This window comes from Quercus robur, chromosome 11 (assembly GCF_932294415.1).
Source record: "Quercus robur chromosome 11, dhQueRobu3.1, whole genome shotgun sequence".
In the NCBI taxonomy this organism is placed as follows: Eukaryota; Viridiplantae; Streptophyta; class Magnoliopsida; order Fagales; family Fagaceae; genus Quercus; species Quercus robur.
Window position 1 is genome coordinate 39,599,520 of NC_065544.1, and position 24,689 is coordinate 39,624,208.

General features: G+C 34.7%; 2 protein-coding genes across 10 annotated transcripts in view; both read right to left on the reverse strand.

Moving 5' to 3' along the window:
* Nucleotides 1-9,764, reverse strand: part of LOC126705671 (probable carboxylesterase 4, mitochondrial) — a 105,805-nt gene extending 96,041 nt beyond the window's left edge. Inside the window, exons 1-2 of one of the 9 annotated variants that reach the window (XM_050404788.1) lie at nt 8,745-9,761; nt 4,666-4,758 (exon numbers count right to left, since the gene is read on the reverse strand). In XM_050404788.1, the coding sequence (XP_050260745.1) occupies nt 8,746-9,669 (924 nt within the window). In that variant the 5' untranslated portion in view covers nt 9,670-9,761 and the 3' untranslated portion in view covers nt 4,666-4,758; nt 8,745. Of the gene's footprint in view, nt 1-4,665; nt 4,759-4,804; nt 4,821-4,879; nt 5,617-8,506; nt 8,667-8,695 lie in introns of those variants that run through there. The other 8 variants (XM_050404790.1, XM_050404787.1, XM_050404789.1 and 5 more) reach the window with 8 other exon arrangements.
* Nucleotides 9,765-17,043: 7,279 nt separating this feature from the next.
* Nucleotides 17,044-18,231, reverse strand: LOC126706059 (2-hydroxyisoflavanone dehydratase-like). The gene has a single exon (XM_050405318.1). It carries the CDS (start codon nt 18,088-18,090, stop codon nt 17,155-17,157), a length of 936 nt encoding a protein of 311 aa, XP_050261275.1. The 5' UTR covers nt 18,091-18,231; the 3' UTR covers nt 17,044-17,154.
* Between the last annotated feature and the right edge of the window lie 6,458 nt (nt 18,232-24,689).

Below are 24,689 nucleotides of genomic sequence, written 5' to 3' on the forward strand. Positions count from 1 at the left end.
ATTTGTTTTCAGTTTTCATAACTCAAACTCATTTTTTTGAATATTAAGTAATGGAAATTGAGTTAAGAAATTGATCCAAACAAACAAAATTGGTGTGGGGCCCACAAAATTTAGAAAATATGGATACTGAAAATTGGGCGATGAAAACTCATAAACCAAACGGGCTCTAAATCTCTTCTATCTACCCACTTTTCTATCCTTCCCATATTCCACCCTTCCAACCAAACAGACGTCTTTATCGTTGGAATTGGAACTTCAGTCATTAGAGTTAAATTTTGTTGCATAGTCTTCCCCCACTAGCATAAAAACTACAAAGAAACATCCAAAACTTACAACATCAATGCACAATTGCCCAGTAGGGCTTGAAAAGAAGGCCAATAAACTCATGACCGTGAGGACCTAGAGATTTATCTACATTGAAGTTCAACACAGTGAGTTTAGCTTTTTTATTTTTTATTTATTATTATTACAGATTAACTTATAAATAGAGCTAGCATATTTTGCTGTGTTTAAAATTTTAAATCTCACTTATGTCGGTGATTTAAAGTTTAAGTCACCAGCATAAGTTATTTCAAATGAGATCTAGTCTCTTCTTTGGTGACTTTCCTAGTAAGAGCTAGAATTGGACTTTGAGAAATGGGAATAGTTATTAACAGTGCAAAAACACTTTTTTTTAGTATAAAAAAAAATTTAATCTTCAAAATAGCAAAATTTAAGTACAATTCCTCCTTTTTAGTTATTTATTATATTTCTAAACACATGATTGTAATAAACAATGAAGTAAAAATAATATTATTATCTTTAAGGATAATTAATTCAATACAGTTATATATTTGAATTTATTTGAAAAATCAAATATATTGTATCGAATGAACTATATCCAAAATTTACCCAGGTTAAAATTAGTTTAAGCTTCATTGCGCACCTTACTAGACCTGAAATTGGTTTTCCATTTCTCGTATCACTTAGAGGGATTTTTTTTTTCACACTATTTATTTCACGTACACGTAGTATACATTCTCAAAAAAAATAATATTTATAATAATAATTCCTTTTTTATATATATTTTAGGATAATTTGTTGAAATTACTCACTCTTCCTAGTGGTTTGTCCTCCTAACCTTTTTTTTCCTTGGTTTACATTTTTTACGGCAAGAAAATTGTTAGATATTCTACTACATGTACGAGTGGGCATGGGTCTGATTGATGAATTTTTTTTTCAATTCAACCCACCACAGTTGAGTCAAAATAACTCAATCCAACCCCCGTAAATCAGGTTGGATTAAGTTGGACCCACAAATTGGACAACTTTTTTTTTTTTTTTTAACAAACTGAACATTAGATCAACATGTTTATAAAATTATTAATAAAATGAACAGAAGATTTATAATCTTACTTGTGGTTGTTTGTTGCGCTAATCAAACTTAAGCATAGCACCAATCCAACACAAATAACCACAAATTTATAACCTTACAAACCTAAGTATAGTACCAAACCAACACAAATAATTTGCAATTGAAATGAAATGAGAAAACAAGTTAAGGGTTTATATTAGGGGGAGAGGGGCAACGAGAGTAAGCAACAAAACCATATAATACATATTTTAAATATTAATGGGTCAAGTTCATGGTTTTCAAACCCAGATCATTCAAAGAACCGTAAAAAAAAAGAGGTTCAAGGTTTTCAAGATTAGATCGAGGTCAAACCTAGGTTGAACCGTGATGATGTCATAATTAATTTAATAATTATTTAAAATAGAAATATTGTGGGGGGATGAGAAACTGAGGACAGGAATGAGTGAGAAGAGGTCAACACCAAAAAGGCACCCCTTAAGAAGTTCTATCAAAGAGTCCTCAGAGCAAATATGACAACACAACCACAAACTTAGGGAGATTGGAGTGCCCGAGAATCCCAAGGATACTGATATGTTCTCGGAAGGGCCGAAGTCTAGTTCTGACCAGACACATTCCGAGGAAAGGGTGGAAGGTTTGTCATTAATAAATGAAGGAAGAGTATAGATAAAACATTCATCACCTCTACATTCAATGCTCTGCACCTACTAAGCTAGCCGCATTAATGGTAGAATGACTCCTAAACAGTGTCATCACAGCTCACAACCTACTAGGAAAACCTTCTAGTAAGGCCCTGATGGGATAATTATCAAAGGAAATAAGCCTTGGCCCTCCAAGTGGAAGGCCAGGATACAACCTAGATGACTATATAAATGAAAGAGATCCCTATGAAGAAGTGGATCAAAGATTGCGAGGAAGAGAAACGAAGAGAAAGAGAGAGTGATAGTATTGTCATACAAGAACAAGTGTAAACCTTTACCTCGGACTAAAACCAAGGAGCATTATTAGATCAATCCAAGACTTGTATTATTCAATTTTCCTTGATTTACATATATTCCAAGCACACATTCCAATATCACTTGATTAACTTGTATTTTTTTTTTTTTTTTAAAAAAAAGGTAACTAAGGTTGATTGGCATCTCATCTCTATAAGTAAATTGTGCAAGGTTGAAGTTTAGCTTAACCAATTTTGACCCACCACAAATATAAATATAAATATATAATTAATAAAAATTGTCTAAAATAGTCCAAATAAATATAAATCTCTATCTTTTAAATGTATTTTTAATATCATAACTTTCATAAGACAAATAAGAAATATTACTTCCTAAGTAAACATAAATTGATTTTTAGTTTTCTTAATGAGGGATATGAAATAATTTAATACAAATCAATATCGATATATTGTTTCGAAATTATCCCATATATATATATATATATATATGTGTGTGTGTGTTTTTATTAGATCTCAATTATTTATTTATTTTTTTTTATGCAAGCTTATGTCTAAATTACGTAAAGCTCATTTGATATGCTAACTAACTGTCTTTTTAGACCAAATAAAAAGGTTAAGAGAGACAATAAATGGTCAAGTATTTCTATAAAAAAAAATGGTCAAGTATATTCCCATGACAAAAAAAGTAAAAAAATTGAAGCTTTAACAGTGGTGGACATTGGTTTGTCCGCCCACTCAACTTTATTGTGAGCCCAATAAAACTTCAACTATTCCCAATGGCGGAGCTACGTTTTACAATGGGGGGCCATGGCCTCCCAACAATGCTCAATAATTTATTATAGCTACAAAAAATAGGTTATGCAGAATTGGTGTAAGAGTTGGCTCCTCAAAATTAAAGTAACTTGCCCTCCTATGTGTCTTTAACTACTTGTTTCATTCATATTTACTTAATTACTTTGACTTTTTTTAGTCTTTCCTTCATCTCTCCTCCCCCAACACATCAACAAGCCCACAACTTTTATAAGTGTTACATTTTCTCACTTTTACTATTAGCTTCTCTTTTTAATATGTATTTTCCAATGTTCTACTTTCCAGTGCTTTCCAAAAGTGCTTTCCAAAAGAACTCATCACTCAATGCAAATGTTCTCATTGTCTTACACTAACTCTCTTCAATCTCTTTACAAAAGTTTATTAGAGCATTGATGAGTGGGTCATACATACATTTTACACATATATATATTTTTTGTGAATCAATATGATTATTTATCTTGACCGGCCTCTCTAAAGATAAATTTCTAGTTCCGCTTCTGACTATTCCGCATTTCCTAAGAAATTTTAAAAATAAATAAATACAAAAACTAGAAGAATGGGAAGCAGCTGGAACCTGGGAGCATTGGTGACCACTCATTTGAAATCTAATAGTACAAAATCAAAGTCCAAGCAAATGTAAAGTGGTTCACAGTAAATCAAAGCTCAAGAAAATATTAACTGGCTAACAGTATAACATTGAGCAAACCAGAGGGAAGACAATTTCGAAGAAAGTAAGAAACAACAGAAAGCAGAAAGAACGAGAGAGAGAGAGAGAAGAAGAAAATGATTAAGAAGAAACAGCAGAAACAATGACATAGAGAGACAAAGAAGAAGAAGTGCTTGATGTTTCAACAATGGCCATAAGGTGTGTAACTCTAAGGCTAAGCCAAGCCAAGTACAGTTAATTAGTTTTTTTTTTTTTTTTTTTCTTTTTTTCTTGGGCACTGATCTAAACCGTGAGAACTATCCACGGTTCTCAAATCCGAATGGTTTGACCTCAATTGATACGGTTCACTAATTTTTCTACATAGGCCGATTTATAGGATTAAAAAACCTTTTTAGCGAACGGTTCATAGTTATCCGAGTTAAGTTGTATGGCTTGGTTTGAGTTTCAAAACCTTGGTTATATTGGATTAAGCAAATTTCTAAATTTGCTGACCATAGCCAACCCAAGTACCCAACTCTTTAGCCAATGGCCTCATAGCCAAGTGGCACCCGGGTTCCTTTATAATCTATTGCTCGAGCAGTCTATCTCGGCACTTACCAAGTAAAAAAAAAAAAAAAAAAAGGTAAAAAAAAAAAAGACAAAAATACAAAATTGACCCTTTCACTTTTAGTCTTTTTTATTTCAGTGTTTTAACTTTTAATTTTGTCATTTCAGTTATCTAACTTTCAATTTTTGTCAATGCAGAACTTTGTTAGAACTTAGTTAGGGGCTGCTATTAATTGAGTCAAAACAACGTTGTTTTGGTTTTTTTTTTTTTTTTAAATAAATTTCGGAATTTGAAGAAAAAAATCTGTAAAAAAAAAAAAAAAAAAAAAAAAAAAAAAAAACCGATTCAGAACTCCATCACCGAATTGAGCTCATTCTCGCCAAGCTGGATAATGTACTTCTTTCTCACTTGGTGATTCTTTGCAATATCTGACAAATTATATACCATCTCAGAGCGCTTCAATTTCAGACGTGCATAAAAAGTAAAAACTCTGAAATTAAAAAAAAAAAATTCAAACAAAAATCAATTTATTAGCACATAGTGTGTTACTGTAATGAAAATAGCCTTGCACAGCTAAGACGAGGATTTTCTCATACTAATAAGAGTTAGTTACTGAATCAATACAGTAATCTAGCAAGTACAACAAGGAATAAGCACAAACTAAAGTCATAGAACATCTAGCATATGAGAACCCATCTTCCTAATCACACAAACCCCATTAATCTCTCACAAACATCGAAATCAATCTAGCCATCGCTGACCCAAATTTGGGTGTAAATACTAATACCATATAATTAAAAAAATACATTTGCTGAGATCGTTAGATTTGGCTAAAAAATAGCGTTGTAGCTCTCGAATAACGGTTGAGGAAGACATTTGTGTGTGCTGCTTCTTCTTCTTCTGGTTTCTGACTCTCGCTGCTACTGAGTTCTCTGGTTTGGGTTTTTTTTTTTTTTTTAAGAGATTTTTCTTTTTCTTTTTTTCTTTAAATTCCGAAATTTATTATAATAATAATAATAAAAAAAAGCCAAAATGACGTCATTTTGGCTCAATTAACGGCAGCCCTTAACTGAGTTCTAACGGAGTCCTACATTGACAAAAATTGAAAATTAAATGACTAAAATGACAAAAATGAAAATTAGAGAACTAAAATGAAAAAGATTGAAAGTTAAAGGGACAATTCTGTATTTTTACCTAAAAAAAAAATTTGGCAATCCACCACTCCTAAAAACCAAACCCACCAGGTTGGGTTCAATTTGGTAACCGATGGTGAATCGGTGGATTAACTGAAAGAAAAAATAATAATAATAAAAAATAAAAAAAACTTACATTCAGTACATCCCTAGCTATAGTTGTTTTTTACACAATCAGAGCTGTCTAATTAGAGATTTTGTTTAAGAGTTGGAAAAAAAAGTAGAGTGAAAATACAGGTTTCAGTGTTTAAAAATCGGTTGATTAAGGGGTTGTTTGGTTTACATGTTTTCATCATCCAATACTCAGTTTTCATCACTTAATTTCTGAATTTTGTGGACCCCACAACAAGTTGCTTTGTTTGGATGAGTTTCCAAACTCAATTTCCGTAACTCAATTCTCAAAAAAATGAGAATGAGTCACGGAAATTGAAAATAACTTTCAGTTGTTTTCAATTTCTGAAAAACGAGTAATGTGGCAATATTATAAATACATGCATCTTTGTGGGACTCGCATCAGGGACATGTCTACATCAAGTCCTCAACACCAATGACTTTCTCTTTCTCTCTTTCCCTTTCTCTTTCTTCTTTCCCCTTTCCCTTTTCTCCTTCTCCCAGCAACAAACCAACATTTCTTCATAAATTTTTTACTCCTTTCTCTCTTGTCCTATCTATACTTTTCCCATTTGCATCTAAAGAACAATAATACCCAGGCGAAAATCTCCATGTAAAAGAAAACCCAAAAACCCAGCAACTGTGAAGAATGAAACCCAGCAACCAAAGACTACCCAAATCTCTCCATTTGAAAGAAAACCTAGAAACCCAGTAGCAGTTGTGAAGACCAAAACCCATCAGCTAACGGAAGCTCTCCCTCTCTCTCTTGTGAAGACCCATCAGACTGAAACCCATCAGCTGTGAAGACCGAAGCTCTCCCTCCACCGGATTTGCATAGTTCTCTCTATCTCCTTGGCAAGATCAAAAAAAATTTTCTCTCTCTATCTTGTGGATGCGAAGTTTGGATTTGAGATGTGGTTATAGGGTTTTGATTTTTGAGACATAGGTGTGTGTGGGGTTCAAATTTGTGGTGTGGCTGTGGTGGGTTTAGATCTTAGATGTGGGTGGTTGTTATGGGTTCAGATTTGTGGTGTGGGTTCGGATTTGATTTGGGCATCTTTAGTGTTGAAGATGGATAAAAGCTATCAAGTTTAGTGCCAAAGATGAAATGGAGTACCTAAGCAGCGACACTCCTCGAGCCATGGACTTTGTTTTTAGCTGTTTTCAGGCTTGTATTTGATACTGGTATTAGAGGTCTACATCTTCCCCTGGGCGAAAATGGCCAAATGGCCTTAAAAACCAAACTATCTAGTTAGTAGGCAAGACTTAGAAACATATTTCATTTATAGCATCTCGAGTCTTAAAGACTCGATTTTGGGCTTCAAAATCGAGTCTTTAAGGCTCGGTTTGTATGCTTGACCACGTCTGATGTGGCAGAATTGCCATCTGGCATTAACATGGAAATCGAGTCTCTTAGACTCGATTTCCACGTGTATTCCAACCGGAAATCGAGTCTTAGAGACTCGATTTCAATCCCAAAATTTTTAAAAAAATTTCTAAACCTCTACATGCCAAAATACCCAAACGCAGATCAGATCAAAAGGAGAGAAAGAGAAACACACAGCTACTCAAATCAGATCAGATCAGATCAGAGGGAGAGAAACAGAGAACCTCACTGCCAAACCTCACCAGCGCGGCCAGGGGCTCGCGCGAGACTCAGGCTGTGCGCGACCCAGGCTCGCGCGAGCCCCAGGTCGCGCGCGGCCTGACTCGCGCGAGCCCCAGGCCGCGCGCGAGCCTGCCTGGGGCTCGCGCGAGACTCAGGCCGTGCGCGACCCAGGCTCGCGCGAGCCCCAGGCCGCGCGCGACCCAGGCTCGCGCGAGCCCCAGGCCGCGCGCGACCCAGGCCGCGCGAGCCCCAGGCCGCGCGACCCCCTGGCCGCGCTCGACGCTGGCCGGCGAGAGCCCCTGGCCGCCTGGGTCGCTGGTCGCCTGGATCTCGATCTTCTCTTCCTCTCTGTTTCTGGTTTTCTTTTCTTTTTTCTTTTTTTTTTTTCTCTGGGTTTTTCCTCCTCTGGTGTTTGGTGTGAGTGTTATATATAGGGGTTAGAAATCGAGTCTAAGAGACTCGATTTCCATGTCAATGCCAGATGGCAACACTGCCACATCAGACGTGGTCAAGCATACAAACCGAGCCTTAAAGACTCGATTTTGAAGCCCAAAATCGAGTCTTTAAGACTCGAGATGCTATAAATGAAATATGTTTCTAAGTCTTGCCTACTAACTAGATAGTTTGGTTTTTAAGGCCATTTGGCCATTTTCGCCCTTCCCCTGTTTCGAATGTGCTTAAACAGGGCTTATACATTTTTCCAATCCATAATGAGGGTCTATATTTGATACATTTTTCTTGGTAATATTTCTATCCTTTACCTCAAAAAGAGGGTTTGTATTTGTGATTTTTGATTTGGGTATTTATGGGTTTTGATTTGAACATCTGTGGGTTCCTATAAGTTTATGTTTGTATTCATTTGTGTTTGTATGTTTATGATGGTTTAGCCGTAGGTTTGGGATAGGATTGTTCTTGTTGATGTGTGTGTACATGAGAAATGAAAGAGAAAGAGGACAGCTTTAGTGAGAGTGACAGGGCAATGGAGACTGAAGGGGAAGAAAATGAAATGAAGAAACTGAGGGTGAGGCGGGTAGGCTAACAGAACTCATGACAGGGTGCTCAGGCATGGGTCTCACAAAAAGTAGAAAAAATTGAGTGGTGAGAAACTAAAAATATGTGCCAAAAAGGTGGAGTAAGAAATTGGAGTATTTTGAGTGATGAATGATGAGGGATGAGTGATGGATGATGAAAATTGAGTAACCATTTTTTAAAACAAACAAGCCCTAAACATTTTTATCAAACACCTTCTCACAAAAAACAAAATAAAACCATCAAGCAAAAAGCTAACACATTTATTTCATATCACTAAATATCAAAGACATTCATAGCGCACCACCAAAGTCCAGTTTACAACTAAAAGTCTTCATAAAATGAAAAACCAACAAGGCCCCATCAAAAAAGAAAAAAAAAAAAAACCAACAAGGCAACAACATAAAATGAAAAACCAACAAGGCCCCATCAAAAAAGAAAAAAAAAAAAACCAACAAGGCAACAACATTACCTTAGTTCTGATTTATGAAATCAACCATGGCTTTGATCAGTGGCCCCACCTTGTCGCTACTTGGGTTCAACAGAAAAAACCCATGTCCCTCTCCTTCACTCTCAAAATATCCCACACTACCATTCCAACCACTCTTTCTCAATGTTTCACAATAACCCAAACCTCTATCTTTTAGCCAATCTTTCTCCGCCACACAAACCAGCACTTTCTTACCTGCCATCTTTGACAAATTCGGATCCGCTTCCGGGTACAGTATCGGATCTTTGAACCCGACACTAGTCGGGTACATATAATTAATCATTTTATCAGGCTCTTTGCCCCCAAAATATGGGTGCAATATGATTGACCCAATAACATTAGGACCAGCCAATCCTGTAGCGCCAGCTTGGACTGCAACGTAATGGGCTATGTTAGCCCCTGCACTCTCACCCGCCACAAAAACCCGCCCGAAATCCGCATACTGGTTCAACCAAGGTTCGGGTCCTTGCCCATTTGAGTGGGCTGAAATCCACTGCATCGCAGCCCAAGAATCTTCATGTGCAACTGGTAGAGCCTGCTCTGGGGCTAGCCTATAGTCAACGGAAATAACAACCACTTTGGCTTCTGAGACTAAGGAAACAAGAAAGTTGTGAAAGGTTTTCATGAAAGGTGATCCAAGGCAGAAGCCCCCACCGTGGTAGTGAACAACTAGAGGGAACTTTTGATCTGGGCCGTTGATTTTGGGGATGAAGAGTCTAGCTGAGACACCTGATTCGGGCAAAACGACGACGTCTTTGGTTTGGACCCCAGTTTTGGAGTCTAGGCCTGCGGGTGCAAGGTGGTTACCTCCGCTATCTGGGACCATGTACCTTTCAATGCGACCATCTTTGTAGACTTTGAAGTATGGTGGGAATTCGTGGGTTGTTTCATTGTTACTTGAATCCATTGTTAGGGAAAAAAAAATTGCGGTGGGTGAGTTTTTGAGAGAAAGAAAGAGAATGATAGATGAGTTTGAATTGCAGTTATTGGGTCACACTTAATTCATTGATATATTTTATCACAAAATTTTTAAGACCACTAATTATCACAAATTTCTTATTATAATTCTGACATCATGAAAAGGGTGCAGATTTAGAATCACCAAACAACCATGAGAATACTAAGGAGAAGATTATCATGAAGAGGGTAATAATGTAATATTATTAAAAATGTCAATTATAAATTGCAGTAAATGATTAATGAGATAGGTGCACCGTGCACGTTTACATGCATATTTTATTATTATTTTAGGATGATCTGCCCCACTCACGCCAACTAAAATTCAATGGTGACTTTTTGTTTCTTAAAAAAATAATAATAATAAAATGCAATGGTGACCTAAACAAAAATCTGTTTTTATAAGAAAGCACAACTACCAGTGTCCACGAGCTTTGAGTTGACTTGGTAGGTTACTACGTGCTAGGTTGATTCTCCTCCCGAAATAAAACATTTAATGTAATTAAATTATAAAACTCTTTTTTTCAAAAAAAAATATATATAAAACTCTTATTCTTTTAAATTAATTTCTTTACCAAGGTTACTACTTACTAGGTTGATTCTCCTCCTAATAGAACATTCAATGTTATTAAATTATAAAACTCTTATTCTTTTAAATTAATTTCTCTGCTTCGTATGTGGGTTGTTATAAGAATGATAAGTAAATATGGTTCATTATTTGTATGTCAAGAAAAAAATGTTTAATTACAATCTTACATGCCATGGTAGGAAAATGATGGTTATTTATTTAGTCATTAATGATAATTGATAAAAACTAAAATTAAAGTTGCGGATTTTGTTCTAGTGACCATTTCGATTTAGCCATAGGACAATATTGGTTTATTCCATTATACTGTTTTGAGATTATTTTTAAAATTATTTTATACATAGATATGCATATACATTGCAAAATATATGTTCCTAAATCTTTGTAACCTATTGTTATACCATATTAAATTATTAAATCAAAATCAATAAATATACATTCTATCGAGCTTAATAACGTAAGCTTGTAACCAAGTTAGGGCGTTAAAGTTGTTAAATGTATGCTGAGATTGCCTAGGTGAGATGTGGTTAATATATTGATTTGTCCAATATATGGAGTCAATATTCTGCATGCCTTTTGCCATTGGGTTAAAGGGCACCCCCACCCACAATGAATGGGTAGCCCACATCTCAAAAAAAAAAAAAAAAAATATATATATATATATATATACACACATTCTTAATAACATCATTATATAACATAACATGTCATATATGAGATTAAAGGATGAGCAAACAAGACATAGTTACTAAATTATTACCAAGTACTACCTAAAAAGTTACCATGGAAGTATGATTAGCTAACATGACATTAACTTAAATCATCAGACAACTCCCATAATCTGCTAATATTTTAATCCAAAAAAAATATACAATTATTCTTTATTTTTTATCAATCCTAAGATCTATCTATTTCTTTGATCCAACGTTCCTACGTCAAAGTAATTGAACTACCAGTGAAATACCAGTGAAACTAATTTTTTTTTTTTTTTTTTGAAAGTGTACTTGAATTTCATTAAACCAGATATAGAATTACAAACATAAAAGGATTTGCAGAAGCATAACCAAAATGACTAAGCACTACAATACATCAGATTGGATTAACAAAGAAACAAATGGAGGAGTAACACCCTTCCATAGGTGGGAGTTTTATGTCCTGCAAGCATGCTAAGCTAACTCATGAGCAACTTGATTGTAGTCTTTGCATATGTACTAGAAAGTACAAGACTCAAAGGAGCTTCAAAATTTGAAGAATTTCCTGGATGAGATGACCTAAGCTACTACCCATGGATTTGTCATTAATAGCTTGGATTGCTGCAAGCGCATCAGACTTCATAATGACCCAAGGTAGATGCAATTCTTGGGCTAGCAGAACACCTTGTAACAGGGTCATAATCTCCACAAATTCTACAGAATAGCATGCTTTTAGAGTATTCTCATTAGGTGTGTCAAATGCCAAATATTTGGCATTTGACACACCAAACACCCAAAAACCACTCTCATCTGGTGTTCTAAATGCCAAAATATTTGGCATGAGTGAACAGTGCCGTCTCAAATATAGAAGTGTACGGACAACAATTCTATAAATTTTTTTTTTATGATCTTTTCTCTCTCCTCTCTCATCACTTTATTCCTTTTTTAATTCTTACTTTTCTCTCTCCCATCTGCTTGAGTCTTTCTTCCTCACTCATTCTCACTCTTAGCTTCTCCTTTCTTCCTTTCTCTAGAGCACACCACCGTCCTCATCAAGCTGCAGCCGATCTCACCAAGTAGCAGATCTCACCAAGCCGCCACCTAGCCATGACCCATGAACCTGACCACCAACACAACCACACCGACCCATCCCAACCGTCACAAGCCGACCCACCACATCCACAGCAACCCATGGCTGGAGCTTCAAGCCAGGCCAATCTCTATGGCAGTGGTTTCTTTTTTCTTTTTCTTTTTTTTGGTTTTGTTGTGATTTGATGGTGGATTCGACACCAAGTGGTTGTGGGTTGATTTTCATGGGTTTTGATGGGCTAATGTTGGTGGGTGGCAGCGGTTGTGGGTTGATTTTGGATTTTGCTTATGGTGGGCGGTGGTAGATCCCTCTTCCCTCTCCCCTCTCCCCTCTCCCCTTTGTTCGCCCTTCACTCTGCCTCTCTCTGGTTGTGGGTTTTTTTTTTTTTTTTTTTTTTTTTTTTTTTTTTTTTTTTTTTTTTTTTTTGCTTCAATTTGAGCTGATCTGATATTGGTAATTGTAGTGGTTGTGGGTTGATTGTGGTGGTTATTTTTTGGGTTGTTGTGGATTTTTTTTAATAAGGTGGTGTTGGTGGATGTGGGTTTGTGCCGGTGGCGACTGTCAGTGTTGTTGCGGTAGTGGTTGTTGGTGGCTGTTATTGCGGCAGTGGTGGTTGTGCCGTTGTTGTTGTTAATGATGATGATGGAGACTGGGGAGGAGTTTAATATATTATTTTAATGTGTTGTAAATATTATTTTAATGTATAGAAGTGAAGAATAAAACCTCTGATAAATGAGATGTTGTAAAATAATGTGGTAAAATAATAAAGTAGGCTTTTGGTGTGTCAAAATTGCATTTTTTATAGAAGAGCTAATGAGAATGCTCTTAGAAGTTTACAGTTGGCGTCAATTGTCTGGCCAGTGCAGTCTCTAACAATTATTCCAATACTAAAGTTCCCACCATGGTCCGAGGTTGCCCCATCAACGTTTACCTTGAAGATTCTTGGAGGTGGGGGGTTCCATTTAACAGGAAGAGGTCTTGGTTGGGAGAAGTCTCAATCAACAGTATTGCTAAAATCCTCCACCACACTTTTAGCCATTTGCCAAACTTGTTAGTGGGAGAGACAGCTTTCCTCATGGACCACCTTATTCCTGTTGTACCAAATGGCCCAAGAAATTCCAAAGAAAAATTCCAGGTCTTGTTGAGAGTGATGGGAGAGGATGAACATGGCTGAGTCTAGGAAAGACCACCAGATCTCTTGAGTGCCAAAGGGGTTTTCAGGCAATTGATTCCAGATGAGGGTGGAGAATTCGCAGCTGAGGAGGTTATGAAATACCAGTGAAACTCAATTAGGCAACAACCATTTCTGTAATTAAGACTAAGTGTAAAACAGTACTTAACCAAAATAAAACACACACACACATATAAGACAGCAGGTGGATCTAATTCTCCTTAATGAATTCGTCTCTACAATCTCTACAATCCCATCCCACCCACTTTTCTTCAAAACCTCATAGTAACTCTAACCCCTATCTTTTTAATCCATCATTTTCAGAAAACTGTTGTTTAAGTTTTCAGTACACCCTAGTATTGACAATTCTAAATCGCCAACTTGGTATATCCTATGATCATTAGGCCTAGTACTCATTGGAAAAATAGGCTCCTTGTCCCCAAACTAGGAAAATGCTGAGACCATCGAAAATGGCACAACCTTGTGCCACAACTCGCCACGTGGCGAGTTGTAATTGGTGAAGGTGTGTCCCCACATAGTCCACAGACACTCTTTCACCAATCACAACTTGCCACATGGCGAGTTATGACACAAAGTTTTGCCATTTTTGGTGGTCCAAGCACAACTCCCCAAAATTGTACTCAACCAAAATAAAACACACACACACACACACACACACACACACATACAAGACAGCAGGTGGATCTAATTCTCCTTAATGAATTTGTCTCTGCAATCTCTACAATCCCATCCCACCCACTTTTCTTCAAAACCTCATAGTAACTCTAACCCCTATCTTTTCAATCCATCATTTTCAGAAAACTATTGTTTAAGTTTTCAATGCACCTTAGTATTGACAATTTTGAATCGCCAGCTGAGTATATCCTATGATCATTAGGCCAGGTACTCATTGGAAAAATAGGCTCATTGTCCCCAAAATAGGAAAATGCTGAGACCACCGAAAATGGCACAACCTTGTGCCACAACTCGCCATATGGCTAGTTGTAATTGGTGAAGGTGTGTCCCCACATGGCCCACAAACACTCCACCAATCACAACTCGCCACATGGCGAGTTATGGCACAAAGTTGTGCCATTTTTGGTGGTCCTAGCACAACTCTCCAAAATAAGGATGGACAAAAATAATCCCAACAACAACAATCCCCAAAATAATAAATAGTATAAACTGTTGATTTATTATAAAACACTATTCTTAAGGGGTTTTTTTTTTTTTGGAAGCCATAGGATACTATAATTCACATAGAAAATTATTTACATATCAAAAGACATGAACTGTGATAAAGCCTTTTCCTTTTACAATCAAACAAAAGTTATGTTTGCTATCTTAATATATGTCTGTGGGGTACAGGAATTTAAATAAGGTAATTGCGCCACGTGTTATACCCATTGCCAAGAGGGCCATTATCGTGCCGAGGAGGACACACCCTCGGACAATAAGGCCATGTCAATGACACGTTACCAGAGGAGATCACACTATAGAAAAAGAGTTCGGAGAAGGGGTTAACCTTGACATGACTGAGAGGATGGTAGATGCCACCACATATAATGCATCCCACCAAACCTTCTGGCTGTATTTATGTGGAGAGATCCCTGAATAGTGCTGCCTTGACTGTTGCAACTCACAAGGGGTTTGGGAAGATGTCTAATGGGACAAACACTCAAGTAGTGGCCTGAACGATCAACAAATGGAAGGCCAAGATCATCTAAAGGAAGCTATATAATGTAAGAGACCCTCTAGGGGAAGGGAGGGTAAAATCAATAAAGAAAACACTGTAACAATAAGAACTAAAAATTGCATCCCAATTTAAAAGAAATATACATTAGGACCGCTCTCCTCAAATTTTGCCGAGGAAGGGTTTCTTTGCATAGAGCTTGTTTTTCTTCACTTTCATACTATCTTTGATTCACTGTGTGCGCTGTTGGTTCCATTGAAGCCTAGCTTTTAAGTCCATTTTCTACAAATTCATTGTGTTGGGCTTTTTGAGCCCTAATCCATTTATCTTTTGGGCTTAGGAGTCAAAACCTGCCCTTACAATGTCCAATAATCTTCTAACAAAAATATTAATTATTGTTGTTGAAATCAATTATTAATGCTTAGTAAAAAACAATGCAAAAATATATATATATATATAAAAATCCGAAAAACAAAGGACAAATCACAAATAGATAGACAAAAAGAGGAGAGTTTTATATAAAATTGGTTAATAAGATTAATTATTTGAATCTAAATTCTCTTTGTCTCTTTGATTTAAAGATGCTAAGCTAAAAGACAACACGATAATTGTGTTCTTTATCATTAAACTAAGACATCAATCGGTTTTTTGTGTGGATGGGGATTGATCCACATATCTCTTATTTAACTATCAGAAACTTTACTAGTTGAGCTAACTGGAACCCATAAACACTATATTAATTATTCTAACTATTAAAACAAACTCAACTTTACTTTATTAATCAAAACAATAAAATTGAACAACTAACTAGTCATACCAACTTTACTCATTCAACATTATCAAATAAAACTTTACCCATTCAACAAAAAATCCAAAAATACTATAAGTTTATCTTTACTCTCTAAAAAGAGAGTTACTCATTTAACTTTGCTCATTTAGAGAAAGAGTCACACACACACACACACAGAGGCCAAATTGGGGTAGTGAGGGTGATGTCGAATGACACGCATGGTATTGATGCAAATTTGATGGAATTGATGGAGCTAGGAAAATTGGTAGTGTGGACGGGGCGATTTGGCGGCGATATCGCTCAAACTCAATACTTAGTCATTATCATCTGTCATGCTATGTGGATAACATATGACACTTTCTCTCTTTTATATTGGTAAATTTTAGGATTCTGATTTTGCATTTAGTGAAGGATCTAAACTAAGTGAATATGATATGGCAGTATTGGGCATATTTTGTTAATTTTTTGTTGATAAATCGTTAATTGAACTAATTTTTTCTTTGTTTTTCAAATGGTAAAATTTTGTTGTTGGATTAATTTTTATTTTATTTAATTTTTTTAAATAAGGACCAAGGATTTTGTTGGGGGAGGCCAAGTTTTTGGACGTAGGGAGGTCAAAGTCTAATTTTTCAAATAGAATTAAGGCCTAATATATATACTCCATTTTTTTAAATCTCAGTTGGCAGTGCCTCTTCAGGCCCTAGTGTGGTTCCAACCCTGATTGTCACGTCAATACTAACACAAAAATCCTAAGACTACACATCTACACCCTAGTACTCTTACTAATATATTATACTTTTTTTTATATAAGATTACCTATATATTATACACACATTGGGTTTTTATTTTTTTTGGACTCTACACACATTGGGTTGGAGTATCTCTTATCACTCTATACAAGCCAAGTATTATTGAATCCCCTCTAATTTATAACCTCTCATACAGCAAATGTGATTTTTAGCTGCTGTTAAATCCACGGACCGTAAAATTGTAGAAATTGTAGATAAAAATCCAAAATGTTTGTTACAACTGGTTTTATATATGTAACTAAAATTATTGTGAAAATGTGGATTTCAATTAACTCAATTAGTAAAATCTCTAATAATTTGTATAAGAGATCTGAGGCTTAGATCAAAAACTAATTAATGTCTTGGTGTAACTTTATTTATTTATTTATTTATTTTCACAAAATCGTTGGAATAACATAAATACACTGCTACAAGTGTTTTTACCATTACAATTTCTGGAATTACACCCCCAAAAAAAAGCAGCAATATAAATGCAAAGGAACCCATTTCGAAGTACTCAACAAACGCATTTATTTTCACATAACAAAATATCAAAAGACACTCATAGCTCACCAACTTACGATTCAAAGTCTACATAGAAGGACAAACCAACAACATTATTAACTTAGTTCTGATTTATGAAATCAACCATGACTTTCAACAGTGGCCCCACCTTGTCACTACTGGGATTCAACAGAAAAAACCCATGCCCCTCTTCTTCACTCTCAAAAAATCCCACAGTACCATTCCAACCACTTTTTTTCAATGTTTCACAATAACCCGTACCTCTATCTTTCAGCCCATCCTTCTCTGCCACACAAACCAGCACTTTCTTACCAGCCATCTTCGACAAATTCGGATCCACTTCCGGGTACAGTATCGGATCCTTGAACCCGGCACTTGTTGGGTACATGTAATCAATCATTTTATCATTCTCTTTGCCACCAAAATATGGGTGCAATATGATTGTCCCAATGATATTAGGACCAGCCAATCCCGTAGCGCCAGCTTGGACTGCCACGTAATGAACAATATTAGCTCCAGCGCTCTCACCAGCCACAAAAACCCGCCCGAAATCCGCGTACTGGTTCAACCACGGTTCGGGTCCTTGCCCATTTGAGTGGGCTGAGATCCACTGCATCGCGGCCCAGGAATCTTCATGTGCGATTGGTAGAGCATGCTCTGGGGCCAGCCTATAGTCAACGGAAATAACGACCACATTGGCTTCTGAGGCTAAGGAAACAAGAAAGTTGTGAAAGGTTTTCATGAAAGGTGATCCAAGGCAGAAGCCTCCACCGTGGTAGTGAACGACTAGAGGAAACTTCTGATCTGGGCCGTTGATCTTGGGGATGAAGAGTCTGGCTGATACGCCTGAGTCCGGCGAAACGACGACGTCTTTGGATTGAACTCCGGTTTCGGAGTCTAGCCCTGTGGGTGCACGGAGGTGACCACCGGTGGCAGCACGTTCTGGGGTCATGTACCTTTCAACGTGACCATCTTTGTAGACTTTGAAGAAAGGTGGGAATTCGTGGGTTGTTTCGTTGTTGGTGCTTGAATCCATTGTAAGAAAAAAAAAACAAAGATGTGGTGACTGAGTTTTTGAGAGAAAAGAGAATGAGAGATAGGTTTGGAATTATAGGGTCCGGAATTCGATACCTTAATATAATCGTGCTGTGATTTGAAACGTATCAAAATTAGTATAATATATAATAAATTAATAATAATAGTAATGTGGATGAGCAGTGAGAGAGGTGGGTCATCTATAAATGAGAAATTGATGGTGTAAAAGGTTGCCGATATAAAATCACCAAACAACCATGAGGATATTAAGGAGAAGTGTAGTATGAAAAGGGGTAATGATGTAACATAGCATATATAAGAGACAATTATAAGTAGGAGGGATAGGGATAGGGATAGGGAATGACTAATGAGACGGGTGCATTACGAGAGAAAGTATACCATATTTTGGAACTACCAACTCAGCATCAATTTTGGTATTTTCTACCCAATAAATGAGTGATATTTATTTCAAAAAACAACATTAAACTACTCCAATAAATTAATCACAATCTTCTATATTATTAGAAAGATAAATTAATCATTTATTGGAGTAGTCTGATGTAGTTTTTTGAAATAAGTGTCACTCATTTATTAGATAGGAAATACCAAAACAGATGTTGAGTTTGTATTATCAAAATATGGTATACTTTCTCCTGTGATATATACTTGTCAAGTTGTCATATCTTTTAGTTTTAAGAGGATTTTGTACGAGTTCTTTTTAGTATTGGAGACTAGGTCAAAATGACCATAAACCATTTTTGGCAAAATATTTGGGAAATATTTAACAATTTATCACATTTTTGAAACTCGAATTTGCCGTAAAACTCGAGTTTCAGAAACTCGAATTCTTTGAAAAAATAGTCTTCAAATTTGTCATTTATGGAACTAGAACTCGAGTTCCATCAAAAATTTTCCAAAGAACTCAAGTGTATGAAACTTGAGTTACCTGGTAAATTTGAGTTTCACAAACTCGAGTTTTAAAAAAGTGGTAGATCCCTAATTATTTCACAAACAATGATAGATCTCACGACGTTCTGAACCCAGCTCACGTACCGCTTTAATGGGCGAACAACCCAACCCTTGGAACATACTACAGCCCCAGGTGGCGAAGAGCCGACATCGAGGTGCCAAACCTTCCCGTCGATGTGAGCTCTTGACCTGTGCCTGTTTGAACAGCCTCAGTTAATCCTGTTTTTCTTTGATAAGAATCAATACGATCTTTGTAAGATTCCTCTTCCAACGGAAATTCAATGGTATCCACAGAGACCATATCTTCATCCATAGGAACCCAAGTACCTGGATCTTTTACTATAACTTTCTTATATTGCAAACTATGATTTTGTAAAAGGATGAAATTATGAATTATTTAGGGGGATTTTGTATTCATTTTAAAATGATTTGCCCCCACGACACGATAACTAATGGTTACTGTTTCTTTTGTTTTTTATTAACAAGGAAAACAAAATTTGTTTTTGTAAGAAAGAACAACCACTAGTGTGCACAAGCTTAGAGTAGCCTTGGTAGGATGATTTATTTTCAAATGAGTGGTTTAGTTTTAAATTTTCCTATGGATTTGATGGTTGTCAAGTAATTCGCAAGAAAAATTCCTTTCAAATTGATTCTTCACCTAAAATCAAACATGCAATTCCATTAAACTATAAAACTGTTAGTCTTTTAAGTTGATTTCTTAATTCATAAGTGGGTTGAAATTGAAGGATAAGTAAATATGGTACATTATTTATATGTCAAGTGGAAATGTTTAATTGCGGGATTATAGTTACGGTGCATTGTAGGTCAATTGGTGGTTGTTTAGTCATTAATGATAATCGATAAATAACAAAAACTAAAGTTTTTAAATCCACTTTAACGACCGTTTCAGTTTATCCATTTGAATGAAATATTTTTAGAATCGATTTATTCTTGAATACCATTTCGAGATTACCTCTAAACTTTTATATATACACATATATTTCAAAATATATATTCCATAATCTTTGTAATATTTTCAATGCATAACATATCATATATGAGATTAAAAGTAAATGAAATAAAAATCTGAATTAAAAAAAAATGTTATATGTGAGTAAAGTGAATGAAAAAAACACATTATTAATTAAAGTAATAATAAAATTATCACATAGTGCAAAAAAAAAAAAAAAAAAGGTTTCGTAATCAAAATAATGATTTGTTTACCTATCAGTTGAAATCACCATATTGGTTGAAATTTAATGGAATTGACTAAAATGAATAGAATGGACTAGAAATTAGGAAGAAAAGGAATAGAGAGGTAACTTGTAGTAAATCACTAACCGAAATAGAATTTTTCAGTTGTTCTAGACGGAACATAATGAAATGGATAATAGTGACAAAATAGTAACATAATAATGTTTTTAACAAGTATTACTTGACTAGAATAGTAAATGGATCGCATCAAAAAAAAGAAAAAAAAAGAATAGTAAATGGAAATTTACCATTAAGAAAAAAGGTACCAAAATTGATTCAATTGCTCTATTTGACATCGATAAAAATGGGGGATTATACGTAGTTGGTTAGTCATTAATAATAATTAGTAAATAATCATTAAAAAAAATGAAATGATAATGTTGTTAGCAAGTAATGTGTGACAAGAATAGTAACTGAAGATTTACCATTTAGAACAAATGTACCAAATTAATTCAACTTCACTATTTAACATTAATCAGAAATGGGGATGAAAGATGGAAGATATGAACTATTAAATAAGTAATTATCCAGTACTTGGAAAGTCTAGTGAGGTGATACTCTCTTTTATCACATGAATAATAAGTATCACTAAAGGAAAATCACATTTTAAGTCGTGGGTTCGAATTAGCTTAACTGGTAAAGTCTAAAAAATAAGAGATTTGGAGTTCAATCATTGTCTACACCAAAAATCAATTGGTGTATTGATCTGATGATAAATAACTATTATCAGATTCAAATTGCACCTAATGCAATGGTAATACTTGCACCTGATCTGAATCCATGCAAATGAAACCAAAAAGCGGCAAAGAAAAAATAGTAGTGTATGTTTAAGTGATGGTTAATCAATAATAGTCTACCTTATTAAAATTGTGACAAATAAATTGTTAAATAATTTATGATATTAGAACTACTTGAATGAAACTTTTAGAAGCCTTGGGCAAACATGAAGATAATCCTAAATATTAAGGGCAAAAAAGTGTACTTTAATTTTTTTTTTTTTTTTTTTTTTAAGTTTTGAAAAAGTGCCAAACTTGTAAGTGATTATGTCAATAGTTTGGATCCATTTGAGATCTACTTATTTTGTTAAAATTGAAATTTTGTTGTTAAAAGTATTATAAATAAAAGAAAAAGTTAGTTGTATAACAGTAAGATTTATGAATAGTATCAAAAAGTATAGTGAGACTTATAAATAGTAACTAAAATACGCTAAATAATAAAATAAGTTAACAAAAATAATATTTACCAAACATCTACTTAAAAAATCAACCTCCCTTCTTCCTCCATTTGCCTTCTTGATATAGATGTTTGGAAAATGGATGGTTTAAATATTTTTATATACTGCTACAGTGGTCTACCTACTATCTAAGACTGTCAGCGTGCGTGGAAAGCAAAGTTAATAAAAGTTCCCAGGTTTGAGGACCAAAGAAAGCAGAGAAAGAATGATTTCAAGTGATCTTGGGAAGTTTGTCTAGTGAGTAGCATGGGTCTTGGAATTCAATGGTTGAAAATTTGGACCCATATATACGACCCTAATGGAAGGTAAGACTAAGACCACAAAGTCTTCATCTTGGAGCCAGGTTTTCAGATGCAAGGTCTCACGGGAAGATGCCTTTGAAATCACAAGTTTTGAAAACTGTAATTAATTTATGTGTACTTTCATGGGAAATATGTCAAGAGTCAAGACCCTTCGAGCACTTAATAGGGGTTGCTATACAGAAGGATACTTTGACAACTGAACCAAAAGTAGGTGTGCAAATGAAACCAAAAAGAGGGCGAGAGAAAAAATTGTAAGTGGTTAATCAATTACCGTCTATCATATCAGATTATGACAAATAAATTGTAGAATAATTTATTATCTTAAAACTACTTGAAACTTTTAGAATTTTTGGACAAACATGAAGATAATTCTAAATATGAGAGGCAAAAAAGTGTACTTTAATTTATTAATTTAAAAAAAAAAAGGTTTTGAAAAAGTGTAAGACTCGGAAGTTATTATGCCAATAGATAGCTAAAAATCAACATCCCTTCTTTGCTCCATTTGTCTTCTTGATATAGATGCTTGGAAAATGGATGCTTTGAATGGAATATTTTTAGAATCTATTTATTCTAGAATACCATTTTGAGATTACCTCTAAACTTTTATATATACATATATATTTCAAAATGTATATATCATAATCTTTGTAATATTTTCATTACATAACATATCATATATGAGATTATAATTAAATGAACAAAAAATCTTAATTAAAAAAAATGTTATATGTAAGTAATGTGAATGAAAAAAAACACATTATTAATTAAAGTAATAATCAAATTATCACATAGTGCAAAAAAATAAAAGGGGGTTTAGTAAGCAAAATAATGATTTGTTTACCCATCAGTTGAAATCACCATACTTGTTGAAATTTAGTAAAATGGACTAAAATGGATAGAGTGGACTGGAAACTAGGATGAAATGGAATAAAAAGGTAACTTGTAGTAAATCACTAACCAAAATGGAATTTTTCGGTTGTTTTAGACAGAACATAACGAAATGGATAATATTGACAAAATAGTAACATAATAATGTTTTTAACAAGTATTGCTCAACTAGAATAGTAAATGAAAATTTAACATTAAGAACAAAGGTACCAAAATTGATTCAACTGCTCTATTTGATATTGATAAAAATGGAAGATTGTAGTTGGTTAGTCATTAATAATAATCAGTAAATAATCATAAAAAAATGATAATGTTGTTAGCAACTAATGTCTGACGAGTATAGTGAATGAAGATTTACCATTTAGAACAAATGTACCAATTTAATTCAACTTCACTATTTAACATTAATCAAAAATAAAGATGAAAGATGGAAGATATGGACTATTAAATGAGTAATTATCCAGTACTTAGAAAGTCTAGTGAGGTGATACTCCCTTTTATCACATGAATAATAAGTCTCACTAAAGGAAAATCACATTTCAAGTTGTGAGTTCAAATTAGCTTAACTGGTAAAGTCTCTAAAATAAGAAATTTTGAGTTCAATTATCGCCTACACAAAAAACCAATTAATATATTGGTTTAATGATAACGAGTTATTAGGTCGCCATAAATTGAAATTCTTTCAAAAACATTTTCAAAGTCATTTCCAATATTGGGGTCAAAAAGAAAAAAGAAAAAGTCATTTACAATTACAATCCATTACTTCCTCACTATTAAGCCATTCGTTGAGCAAGATTGTTGAAAAGGTTTTTGTTAAATCCTGTTAGGCGACGGTCGTGATGTCTCTATTGATAAATTAATGGCAATTAATGGGCGGCAAACAGTAAAAAGACTTTGAGCAGACTTTGCTCCTAAAGCACTTTCTAGAAACTAACACTTTATTGCTCCTTAAAAAGTCTTGCAATGTAGCCTCATATTATTACTCTTTTCTTTTCCTAATATTATTAATATATCACAACAAACCCTTTACTCATACCGACACTGTTCATCAAAAAATCATTATACCGACACTAACAAATGCGTTTTTTTTGGTTGGTTGAGAGAAAAAGATGTGTAATGATTACGTGTAGTGCCCCACACTTGTGAAACCCAATACACATGAAGGGGGCTGCATATATAACCGTTACATAAAATAAAAATTTGTTCATACCAACCTTGAGCTCTATTTATGTTCAATCATTTTTCAATATATTTGAGCATCTCCATCTCTAATTTTTCACTAAAATTTGGAGGGAAGATGCATTTTTATTTTCTTTACCTACTTTTTAAAATATATTCTCCAACATACTATCGATTCTTAGTCTATCTCATTCAAATATTAAGTCTTCGTTCATGGTAGATCATTTATTTTTTGCTTGGACAAAAAAGAGTACCCAACTGGAGGGGCCGTTAAAGAGAGATTTTATAGTTTCATGTCCCAGCTAGAGGGGAAATTTTCTTTTAACTAAAGTATACTTTTGGCCGATAATGTTTAGATTTGATTTCACTTTAGCCTCTTAACTTTTCAAAAGTTTCATTTTGGCCTTTTAGTGTTTGGTTTCATTTTCAAAAATGTCATGTCGTCCATTTCTGGTAGTAGTCCTATACTTCCATGTCATCTGTGACTTATTTTGAGAGAGACTCATCTAAAACGACGTTGTGTGCTTAGGGAGGAAAATAAACTGAGTTGTTTAATAAAAACTACAAAAAGCAACATTATACATAGATTTATATGGGAAGATGCCTTTAAAATCACAAGCTTTGAAAACTATACTTTCATGGGTGATGTGTCAAGATCAAGCACTTAATAGGGGTAGGGGTGAGCATTAGTCGGGTTGAGGGGATTTTTTGACTAAACTCACCATGGTGGATTAAAAAAATCCAACCCAACCTAACCCATCACAAGGGTTCAAA

What these genes read in the sequence shown, in the direction of transcription:
- LOC126706059 (XM_050405318.1), bottom strand. Translation starts at nt 18,090, where the DNA reads ATGGATTCAAGCACCAACAACGAAACAACCCACGAATTCCCACCTTTC.